Raw genomic sequence first — 12,717 nt, forward strand, 5'->3', positions numbered from 1 at the left:
TTTCTACAATTTCCTAAGTTCCAAAAATGGCCCGTTGAGCATCTGAAACATACCCGAGGCCCCCGGGACCTCAACTAAAAGCACCAGTAACACCTAATACCTCATTCAAACTTGTACCAATCATTAAACCACCTAAAACAACATCGGAAACTCGAATTAATCAAGGATTTAAGCCTAAGAACTCCAAATTTCCTCAAAATATGCTTTCAATCAAAAACCTAACCAAACCATCTCCGAATAACCTGTTATTTTGCACACACATCCCAAATGACATGAAGGAACTACTGCAAGTCTCGGAATTCCATTCCGACCCTCGGATCAAAATTTCACCATCGAACCGAAAATCTTCCAAAATTCAACCTTCGGCGTTTCAAGCCTAAATTAGCTACGGACCTCCAAAATATATTTCGATCACGCTCCTAACCCCAAAATCACCTAACGGAGCTAACATAATCATCGGATTTCCATTCCGAGGCCATCTTCACACTGTTCCGACTACGGTCACTTTTCTAACACTTAAGCTCTCATTTAGGGACTAAGTGTCCCAAAACTCTCAGAAACTCAAAACCGCACATCCCAGCAAATCAAAATAGCAGAAATAAACTTGGGGGAACAGTTAATAGGGGATCGGGGCGTAAATTCCAAAAACGACCGGCCGGGTCGTTACAGTATCAAAACACACAGAGTTTGTAGGTAGGCTTGAGCTTCCAGCTGCATCAGGTTGGCTAGCACCTTGTGAGCTTTGGCTAGCTTGCTGTGAAGGCATCCAATTTTCAGCCTACATAATATTGAGCAACAGATTACATAACAATGATGGAAACAGATTACATAACAGATTACTAGATTCATATGAACAACAGGAAACACGTGATGGCAACAGGAAATATTTGACAAGAAACATTTACCTTACAATATCTTTTGTTATGTCCTTGTTGATGGCACTTGGAACATGTCATTTTCACTCCACACTTGGACAACTTTCCATATTTTATTTTTGGTTCATCTTTGCCTTTTCTTCTGTTCCTCTGAGGTCTACCAGGCATGGGTTTAGATTTGGGAGGCTCTATCTTAGGATTGTTGGTTTCAGGCCACATCTTCATATTTGTCATAGGCTGGATGAAATACTTGTATGCTTTTAAGAAGGTATCCCTCTTATACCAATGCTCCACTGCCTGTTCAGGTTCTTTGTTTATGTGATAGTATGCAAGAACAACATGTTGGCATGGAATACCCCTCAACTGCCAAGCTCTACAATTGCAAACCTTATCAGTCAGATTAACTAAATGCTTATGCAGTCCTTCTCCAATCTCAAATCCAACATCAGCATTCCAAAGGACAATACATTTTCTAGCAAGTTCTTTGCTATCCTCTAACAGTAGCCTTGTCATAGGTGATATATCAGATATCCAAGTATCAGCAAATTTCAACATATCCACTTGCCTAGTCATTATTTTCCTTCTAATCTCCTCCAACATAGTTATAATTGATTTATGCCTAGAAGCTAAAATCCATGAATTAAAGGTCTCACACATATTATTTTCAACAACATCACACTTGGAATGCACTTCAAAATAAGCTCTAACACATGACTTTTTTTGGATAATATAACAAATCCCTACAAATATCCTTACCAAGTTTGTCCATTTTCTCAAGCTCCTCCTTAAACTTAACTTCATAACTAGATTTAGAGCACTTCCAAAGCTATTTTCTCCTTTCTTCTCCTTTCCATTTCTTATGCCAATTAGACCAGATATGCCTGGCACACATCCTAAATTCAGCATTGGGTAAAACTTCATTCAAAGCTGCAGCAAATCCCTACGCAATAATTAATTCAAATTACAGTAGCATATTACTACAATAGTAGAATACTTAACATCAGAATTACTTAACAGCTAATTACTTAACAGCAACAGAATGCTAATGAATAGCTAATTATTACAACAGCTAATTACTTAACAACAGCAGAATGCTAATGAACAGCTAACTACTACAACAACTACTTACTCAACAAAATAACAGAATACTTAATTACTTAACAAAATAACAGAATACTTAAGTACTTAACAACTGAACATATCATATTAATGAACAACAAATACCAGAATTACCTTTTGCATATCTGCCATCACAGTCAATCCTTCTCCAGTTCCCAATTCCAAATCATCTTTCAAGTAGTTGATGAAAAAACTCCAGCTATGTTTTGTCTCCTGGTCCACAACTGCCCATGCTATAAGAAATATTTGCTGATTTTCATTCTTGCCAACAGCAACTAAACGCTCACCTTTACAAGCACTCTTTAAGAAACAACCATCAAAACCTATGATTCTCCTACATCCTTCTAACCAACCTTTCTTCAACAAAGCACACGTAAAAGTAAACAAAGAGATTTTCTCCTGGCTCAGTTTCACTGTTCATCCTTATCCAACATGAGCTACCAGGATTGGCCTGTTTTATCATATCAGCATAATCACATAACCTTGCAAACTCCATATTCCAATCACCCATGGACTCTCTGAGAACACGCAGTTTAGCCCTATAACAAATTGTCTTGCCAACATACAATCCTAGCTTGTCCCTGCACAACTCCTGTATTTCCCATATCCTTATGTGGGGCTGCTTAGTTATTTCATCTTTTGAATTTCTTTGCAACAAACTTTGAAGTGCATAGCTTATTCTTGTTTGAAGTATCACATTTGTGTACTGGTAGTAGTTCTTTACTTTAAAATCACCCGAATCTTTATCAATACAAGCATATCACACCATTTGTATCTCTTTGATTTACACTTAGCCCTCACCCTAGATTCCAACACCATTTATGGAAAGAAGAAGAAGCTTAACGGTGGTAGGACCTTTCTTCGAAGAAGAAGCTTAACAGTGGTAGGACCTTTCTTCGTTTTCATCGATGGTAAAAGGAACAGTGGTAATATGTTTAGATCGTTTGTTTAGGGCTAGTTATTTGTATTTTAGTGGAAATAACACTATATAGCTGAGGTGGACAGTGAGGTGGACAAAAAAATAATGTGGCACGGTTTATAATGATTACTTTTGCCACGTAGACGGAGATTGCAAAACAAGCGCTTGGTTAATTAATAAGCCAGCAAAAAACGTGTCTAATTGGTATGAGAATTGCCTAAGAAATGAGTTCAGATGGAAAGATTCCTAGTTTAAGTGTCTAAGTGAAAGATCGTGCCAATTTTAGGTGTCTCCCTATGTATTACGCCAAATTTTAGTTACATGCCACAAAAGTGGCTACAGTTTAAATATCTAAATCTAAAAAGTGTTAGAAGAGACATCACATAGTTCAACTAATTCCTCGAAAAGCGCGCGAAAACAGTTGGAAAAAATTCTTCTCTGTCCCTTTCTTCCTTAGTTTCATTTTTATTTATATCGCAAAATTCGTTTTTGTTCTTTCCTTTTCTAGTTTCTCTATATTCTATATACAATAATGCGATTTTGAGAATTGCTTCCTCTTTTTCTGATTTTCGATAGGGAAAGAGGTATTAATTAGATCAGAATTGAGATGGATGGGAAGAATTGGAAGGCTCAGTCCCGGGCTCAGGCTCGGGCTCAGGCCCGGGCTCGGGCTCGGGCTCGAGGTGGTGGTGAAGGTACCGCCCTATCAGCAGCTCCTGCCGGCGGATTGAGAGGTAATTTCCTTTATCGCTTGCAACTTGTACTTTTTTTTTTTTTGTCTTTTGTCAATGATTTTACACTAGAACACACACTAGAACATTCTTTTGTTTATTTTTACAGTAAAAGACGTAGCCAATTTTCTCATTTAGTAATTCGGAATCAGTTCTGACAGAGCAATGGTTTGAGAATTGTAGGTTTGATTGAAATTACAAAGCAAAATGGAATTTGTACTGGAAATCTAGTTCCACCTTCCATTTGAGAAAAGAAGATACCCGTAGCATTCATTAAAATTTAAAACAAAATTTCAATACAATAATATTGACGGCACAGAATCTAAGTGGCAAGTTGTTTGTGTTGGGGCGGGGCAGGGGCGGTGCGGGTTCTGTCTTAACCCAACTTCAACCCGCCCCTCCCCACATAGTATTTACACCCACATTCATCCGCCCCGCACCACACCCGTGTCCACCCGCTCCGCCCCGACCCGCTCATTTTTTTTTCCCTCTTTCATTTTATTAATTTTAATTTTTTTATCTTTTGGCTGGAACTAGTCATACTTTTATGTTATATTCTCATATTTTTTATTAACTTTAAAGATTATGGGAGGTTTCAGCTAAGGAAATAACATGACAAGATATTACATCTTGCACATTTAAAATAAAAGTTACTTAACAAAAATCTTTGATATTATAATAACTTTTGATTTTTAACTTGTTATATTGGATTAAGAGTATATGTTATTTTTCCTGTATTCAAGCTTATATTAGAAATTGGAAAAGAACCTATGTCAAGATCAATTAATGGATATTTCCCTTTTTGAGTATTTGAGCAAAATTAAGGGGTAATACTTTGATTAGTAAAACAGATTTAGAATTACTTGAAAACTATATGTTAAATATTAGAGTTTTAGAACTTCCATACAAGGATGAAAATCTGACGTGCAAGCATTTTTTTCAAATATTATGAAACATTGTTTGTTTTAAGGGGTTTTGACACAGTTGCCTACAAAAATAAAACTATTTACCCTTGTCTACCCATTTGTTTTCCTACCCATAAACTAATTACATTTCCTACACATAGTAGGTTTTGTTGGGAATTTTTTCTTTATTCTCCAATTCTTTTTTATTTCTATACTTCTTTTCTTTTCTTTTTTCTTTTTTTTTCTTTTCTTTTTTTTCTCGTTTTCTTCTTATTTTTTTTCTTTTTTCCTTTTCTAATTTTATTTAACTTCTGCTTTTTTATATTCTTTTTCTCTTCATAATCTAATTTCATTTACTGTTTTCACTATTTTTTATTATTCTTTTTTTTATATTATTACTAAAGAAAAATCAAATTGTGTACCAATTAAATGTAGTTAATACAATCAAAAAAATATTAACTAACATATGATACCGGTATAGTATATAGCTATACCAACTGGGTATATAATTGTACGCAAAGAGTTAAAAAAAATTTAATTCAATTATTAAACTGAAATAATATCAGTTGTAAAAAAAAAAAATTCTAAAAGGACCTAATTGTAAGAGTATACCATTACATCATATAGCATACTATAATTTATTTTTTTATTTCTTTTGCATTTTCAGTTTGCCCCTCACGCTTGGGTAAAAGCTTAAAACAAATTTAAAGGGAACAAGTGAATTTACGGGTAATAAGTATACTATTATAGTGTATTGTATACTATTACAGCATATTGTTACAGTATCTTGCATATTATTACAGTATACCATAACAATATATTGTATACTATAATAGTATACTGTTGCAGTATAACTATATACTCCTATAGTATATTAGTATACTGTAGCGGTATACTGTTTTGTAAACTATAATAGTATAGTGTTGCAGTATAGCTATATACTCCTGCAACATATTGTATACCGTAGCGGTATATTGTAGCTGTGTTCTTCTTCGATTTTCAACTGAACATTTCGATCTCAATCACCTCAAATCAGCTCCAAACGCTATCAAATTTCAGTATGAATTTCCAGAAGGTACTATAAGCAATATTTAACAGCACCCACTTTGAACGAAACAAGAAATCTTCAAAAATAAAATTGAGCTTCAAGCCCAACAATGGTAGGACCATGGAAGGCCTTCAGCTATTTGACAGCATGTTGACGGCTCGAGTTAATCCGACAAATTTCACTTATACAACGCTGTTGAGTGCTTGTAGCAGGTTGAGAGATGGTCTTGCAGGAGAAGCAACTCATGTTAAAGTAATTGTTTTCGGGATTGCACCAGATTTGCCCTTGTACAATGCGCTGCTCGACATGTATTCTAGTTGTGGTGATAGTGAAGCAGCTTTGAAAGTCTTCGGAAAAATAAAGAAACCAGATCTGGTATCTTGGAATTCAATGATTTCTGGATATGCAAACAATGGAGATGGAGAGATGCGGAAGGTAAAAGAGACGGAGAATTGGAGGAAGGTAAAATGAGGAAGAAGAAGAAGAAAAGGAACATAATAAAGGCGGGTAAATAGTTTGGGGGCCATGGGTAGTAGTAGACTAGTAGTAAATAGTTTGGGCCTGGGCATTACAGGGTAAATAGTTTGGAATTAATGGGTATAAAGTGAGATTTTCTCTTGTTTTAATATATTACGGGCCGGTTTCACCTCCATAAAGGCTAAAAAATGAGTTTCCTTCTTTGATAAAAATTTTAAACCCGCACCCACACTGCACCCGCAAATTATTTAAAAAATTTTATTTCAACCCACCCTGCAACCGCATATGCTTAAACTCGCACCACCCCGCATATGTCTAAACCCACCCCGCCCCGCCTCGCACCTCCCCATTACCATTCCTACTTTGCCTTGAGGTTATAGTGGGAAATTCTTAATTGGTTTTGGCATATCATGGGTGATGCCAAGCATGGTAAAGGAGTTAATGTTCAACTGGAATGATGGGAGGAGGTAAAGGCGCAAGGCATGGAACGTTACTTCACTAGTACTTATGTGGGTTGTTTGGAGAGAAATAAATATGAGAACTTTTGAAGGGATAGATATGGATATTGTTAAGTTGAGGAGTAGCCTCTCCTTATTTTCTTTTGGCGCACCAATGAAATTCTTGTTATAGAAGACTGGGTGTCTTTCGTGGAAAACCAATTTTTTTTTGTAGGTTTTCTACTTTTTTGGTATACTTCTTGTATATGGGCACGTATTGTCTCAAACATTATTGAAATTTATTTAATTAATCAACAAAAAAATCACTTTTTCTAACCAAATTCACTCTTTTTCTAGGATATAAGAAAATAATGAAGCTCCCAAGTCCTCGGTCTAGTGGTAAGAGCGAACTTGTGATGCCTGATGCAGACAAAATCTTGTTATTTAAGTGGAGATAGAGGGGTGGGCCTATTATCCACCGAGTTTCGAACTATGCACCATTGGCTTCGGGGATTTCTCGGTAATAAAGAAAGGGAGTAAGAAAAAAGTGAATTTTCAAAAGTTAATTGTAGTTACAGTTTTATCCAACACAAAATGCACTTACAAAAGGTAATCAAAATTTGTGTTGGAGATTCGTACTTTTATGATCGTATAGATTAAAAGATGTAACTGTTAGTATATTTTCTAAGTGGGAAACTTAACTTTCTTAGACAAGTATATTTAGATGGAAATTAAAATGAATTAATATACCTGAAATATCTAACATTGTCCCAAAGTTTGCATGAAATTTTAACGCTGTAAGGAATCAGGTTCTTTAATATTTGTGCTATCCTCAGTTTTTGTTTTATTTGTAGCATCTGTAGATCCTACAGCTCAGACGAGATATGCAAATGGAGCTGATTGGCAGGAGGAGGTTTACCAAAAGGTATTGTTTGCAATGGTATTTTTACTTGCACAATGTTTTGAAAACTACGGAAAGTACAGATGACTTGCTAAACATTGATGTTTTGGCAATTGAAAAGTGATGTGGATTTTGATAAATTGGCTGGTTATAACAATATAAGAAATAGCTGAATGTTCTGAAATTTTTCCTGTGATTGATGGAGTAATGGAGTAGATTTACCAAAATAAGTGTTCAGCTAAATTCATGGTCATATCCCTTTCGTCAAGGTACTTTATGTATTGGTGTTCATAGAGGAAATAGAAAACCGAGCTTGTTAACAGGTAGCTTGTTAGAGACTGATAGATTCTCAATTGAGAAGTACTACTACAACAATTTCGCATCAATGCCAAGCAAGTTGGGGTCGGCTATATACCCCGTCGCGGTCCAATATTAAAAAGAAAATTTAGTTTCACAAGCACTAGAAGTTCTTTATATTTTCTACTGGCATAATTGAGAAGTGAAGTATTTTTTGATACGATTGATTGGTTACAAAACATTAGTAGTTGAATGATGTGATCTATTATCTTCATTCATGAGGTAATATGTCTTTAAGTTCGTGTCAAAGTCTTCATGGCATGTTCCCAATTTTTCTTTAGTTCCCGACAATTAAGATTTCTTTATTGCTATTTTGAAGGGTAAACATATTCATGCAAGAAGTATATACCTGAATATATGGTTATAAGAAGATGTTATCTGAGAAAAGACATCTTTTCATCTGTATTAATTGGTATATTTCTTCAATATTTTTTCTATAATCTAGAAATTTGATGCTTCTGGCTTCAAAACTCGGTCGATAATAGGTCGCCCCCCTCTATCCTTCTCTACTTAAATCCCCGTCTTGGTTCACCAGCCATGGATAAGTTGGTATTTTGAGTTCTCCAAGAATAAACATATATATCATCAACATGTTCTATATACTCTGCACCATCATTTTTTACTTGTCAAGCCTACTATATCCTTATTTCCATTGTTTACCCTCGTTTTGCTTCATTTATTATAAAGGTGTAAACTGGAAAATTTGGGAAAAATTAAAAAAAAATGATGCTTGCTATTAGACCATATTATATCTCCCAAACTAGCTATGGGAAAAAATATATACTCTAATCTACCCTATGTTTTCCTCCTGGCTGGTCTGGTCTGTGATCACATTATGAAACTTGTACCCTTGATGCGAGCTGAAATGTGTACCACGAAGCTAAAGGAAGTACAGCTCAGTTGCTTATTTTACCATTCACATGCTGAATCCTGCAAAATGTATTGGTTAATCAGTTGTATTCTTCCTCTTCTACTTCAGTTTTAACCTTTTCATCTGAAGATTCTTTACTAAGATTCTCTAGTTTGTTCTCTACTGCATAGTACAGTTGATCTAATTATTACTTATCCACACGGGACTGTAGTGATACTTATATAGTTGACTTAATGAAAATTGTAATGCAGATCAAGTCTATGAAGGAGATGTATTTACCAAAACTCAATGATCTATACCATAAAGTTGCTTCTGAAGTGCAGCAGGTGTGTCATCAGCATTTTATTCCCATTATTATCATTTCTGGAGGCAATTCTACCAGCTGTGTGGTGCATCATTCTGGATTTTCTAGATTTTGATATAATTGTAGATGTGCATAGTTCTATTCACTCCCAACTTCAATCCCAACTTGTCGAGGCTATACAAATCATTTATATCCACTCGGTTATATTCAGGCGCATTTCATTCCAATAGTATAGACAAATTACAGGTTCTCAAAATTTCAATATATCCCCACCAAGCATACAAGTTTAACTGAAATAAAGGAACTCTTGGCAAACAGCTAACCCAATGTAACTGTTACAACAGCAATCAAGCCTTATTCCTGACTAGTTGGTATCGCTTATATGAATATTTTATATATATTTTGTTCCCTTTTTCAGCTAAGTTTTCATTGATGCCAAGAGAAATTTGGTCTAGTTACCCTTAGATTTTAAGTCGAAATTATCTCTTTTACTACCTTCAATCATCATACAGCGTTTTATGGGGATAATACTCGCAATGCATTTCTTTCTTATTTTGAAACCATTGCCCTCTAAGTGCTTCACTATAGTTTCAGATTTTGACCGACTCACTCGCAAATTTCGTCAATTAACACACTGTCATTTGCAAGTAGCATGCACCATGGTACTGCATTTTAAACTCCATTGGTTTGCTTATCCATAATTAGGTAAAGGAGTACTGATGTCAAATTCCTTGGATAAACCTACCGTTATTGGAAATTCCTCTGTATGTCTTTACACTTTTCTCATGCCTATGATTGTTCATCGTACATATTTTTTATGGAACTTATATATTTGATGTACAAACTTCTAAAGATGCCCTTAGTTAATCTTAGAACATTATCTAACTGAGAATTGCTGCAGAAAGATCAAAACTCTAAGTTCTCATTTTTGCATCCTTGTTCCTTCCCTGTCATCTTGAGAAAAAGTATTTCCATTGTTGGAATACAGTGTAGTGCGCTTAGTTTGTCTTCATTTCTTACACAGGGGCGGATGCAAATGGGTGGAAGCGGTGTCATCAGACACCGCTTCACGGGAAAAAAGATACTAAATGTTTGTACTAATATTCTGCAAAAACGATAAATATATAGTAATGACACCGCTTCCTAACAAAGAATATTTCCTGATCCACTGGTCAAGCTTATATTTGGCTTTGTAAAGGTCGTAGGCTCGAGGCTGGACCTAGACATTCTATTTTTTGAACATCTTTGAGCGAGCATTTTTGTTAAAAATTTGAGGCTAAGGAAAATTGGACCTATACCTCCCTTTGCAATAATATTCAACTAAACCATTGGGTCAAGGCTTTCAACTTGTAGAAAAATAATATTAAATAATATTTGTGTATTTTATTTATATAAATACGACACCGCTTACAAAAAGTTCTGCATACGCCCCTGTTCTTACATCTTCGTCATTTGACAGCTTTGAAGTATTGTTTATGATTGTGAAGTAGAGGTGGTGGTGGGCACCGTGAAAGGAGTTATTTGCACATATCTAAGTAGTTACTGTGGTATAGATGTGATTTTGATGTTAGTCTCTTTTCCATTAAGGGAAGAGATCAAGGCCTCCCTAGTTCCGTCGACAAGGGTTTGATATATCTGAGTTTAAAAAAGCACTTATGTCAACATTTTATTAAAACATAGAGTGTTGGCTAGTTAACTCTGTTATTTGTCTCTTTATGCCATTTCTTAAGTTTTCCTCCCTTTTTCTTGGCCGTGGAGGGAGGGGGTAGCAAAGGGCAAGAAACTAATTCTTTCTGTTTTTCTGCATGATTCTCTTCCTCAGTGTCCCCAACATGAGAAAATTGAAAAGTTCAAGGTGTTCAAGTTAAAGCTGGAATACTTTGTGCTATTATTGCAGCTTAACAAGCACGATATCCAACTTTATGACAAGGAGAAACTGCTTTCAGTTGAGAAGCACATAAATTTCTTTCTTAAATCCAATAATCCGCCCCAGCCTGATTCGTCTCTGCTGCAAGGGCAACTTCCTCAGCCTCCTGTATATACAAGTCAGGTATGCAGTCAATTGTTTCTATTTGTTTGAATTATTCAATTGTTTTCCACCTTCTCGTTGTTAATCCTGCTTGTGTTATCATGCATCTACATACTAGTATTTGCTTGTACCAAACCTTGTCTTGAAGTAATCTGAAAGTAAGGAGTGTTTTCTTTTTTGGGTTGTGGGGCAGGGGAGGAGTTTGTTAACTTCGGACTTGTGATTATTCTCCCGATATATATCTCTTAAGTTACGGATGACATAGGTGGAGCTAGGATTTAAAATTTATGAGTTCTAAATTTTAGGGTAGTAACATCAAGCGTTAGTAACTAGGTTCTAAATTCATTTTTTGTACATATTTTATGGTTTTTCTTAACATAAATACAAGATTTGAACTAAAGGTATTGGATTCGGCGGAACCTGTACGACGCACCTTACCATCTAGCTCAGCCCCTGACGAATGATCTCTCGTGTTTTATATAAATCCCTTCTGATTTTTTCTAAGATCTCATGTGTTATGATCTTTTGCAATTTATAAATCTCTCGTGTTTTATATAAATGATCTCTTTGGTTTTGTTCTAATATCTCCTGTGTTTAAAGTTAATGATCTCTTGCTTTGTGCTCTTAAGTTACTAATTACTCTTGCACGTCAGACACCTATGATGGGTTCTGGTTGGCAAGATATTGCTTCTCATTTTTATAGGTTGGATGATAGTTCCTATGGATTGGGTTCGAAACAGAATAGTTTCGGTATTGCTACTTCTGGTTTTGATAGGTTGGGTTCTAGTTCTGGTGCTAACCTTGTTGAGGAACGGTTAGGAATGGTTGAGGAACGACTAGAGAAAATTGAGGCTCATTCAAAAAAGGCGGAGGCGCTGTTGACTGATATTAACAAAAAAATGAATTATCCAGTGAAAATACGGTATGTTAAAGTTTCCAGGGACATTAGATGTCCAGCTAAGTACATGAACTGTCATTTCCGACCAAAGAGGAAAAATAGATCAGGCAGTCGTGCAAGCATCGACGATTGAGAAAAGGTGCAGTAGAAGAAGTTTCTCCGGTTGGTTCGCATGATGATTGTGTCGAAGATGACCAAAAGAAGTTAGATGAAGAGCAAAAAGATTGATAATATCTTATGGTTTTTTACTTTCAAGACTCTTATGATAGTTATGGCTAACACAATTTGTAATATAATCTAATCTATTAGGTCACCAATGATCTCTCATGTTTTATATAAATGATATCTTTTCCTTTGTTATATCTTGCAATTTATATATTTTTCAGTTTGATAATAATCTCTCATGTTTTATTAAGTCATATATTTTATTCTCTTACAATTCTTAAAGCTTTTCGGTTACTAATCTTTTTTTAAATAAATTCTCTCTTTTTCTTTGTTCAAAGATCTTCAGTGTTTAAAGTAACTATAATATTTAGCAGTTTATTAGTTTCTTAGGTTACTAATAGTCTCGTGCTTTATAGAAATGATCTCTTTTATTTTGTTCTAAGATCTCTTGTATTTAGAAGTGTAAATTTGGTTCTTTAATATTAGAAAAGAATACTATATCAGAACCCCCCAAGGTTTTCGCTTATAACACATCTCTCTGTGATTTTAAATATTGTAATCATGCTTCCCTTCTTTCATATTTGAGCTCAGTAAACAAAATTATATTGTAACTTAAAATGGACAAATGTGCCCCTTATATGATAATTTTATGTTAAAAAATTACATTTCATATATTCATTT

At 35.0% G+C, this 12,717-nt stretch overlaps 1 protein-coding gene across 2 annotated transcripts; it reads left to right on the forward strand.

The window, feature by feature from the left end:
* On the forward strand, window positions 3,314–12,233 carry LOC109222542 (probable mediator of RNA polymerase II transcription subunit 15c). 2 transcript variants are annotated; one of them, XM_019386898.1, is made up of 5 exons: window positions 3,314–3,647; window positions 7,366–7,436; window positions 8,892–8,966; window positions 10,842–10,994; window positions 11,627–12,233. In XM_019386898.1, exons 1-5 carry the CDS (start codon window positions 3,521–3,523, stop codon window positions 12,002–12,004), a joined length of 804 nt encoding a protein of 267 aa, XP_019242443.1. In that variant the 5' UTR covers window positions 3,314–3,520; the 3' UTR covers window positions 12,005–12,233. The 2 variants fall into 2 exon arrangements, with proteins under 2 accessions (XP_019242443.1, XP_019242436.1); XM_019386891.1 differs by having other exon boundaries at window positions 3,315–3,647; window positions 10,767–10,994.

The sequence above is a fragment of the Nicotiana attenuata genome, chromosome 2 (assembly GCF_001879085.1).
Source record: "Nicotiana attenuata strain UT chromosome 2, NIATTr2, whole genome shotgun sequence".
NCBI lineage: Eukaryota > Viridiplantae > Streptophyta > Magnoliopsida > Solanales > Solanaceae > Nicotiana > Nicotiana attenuata.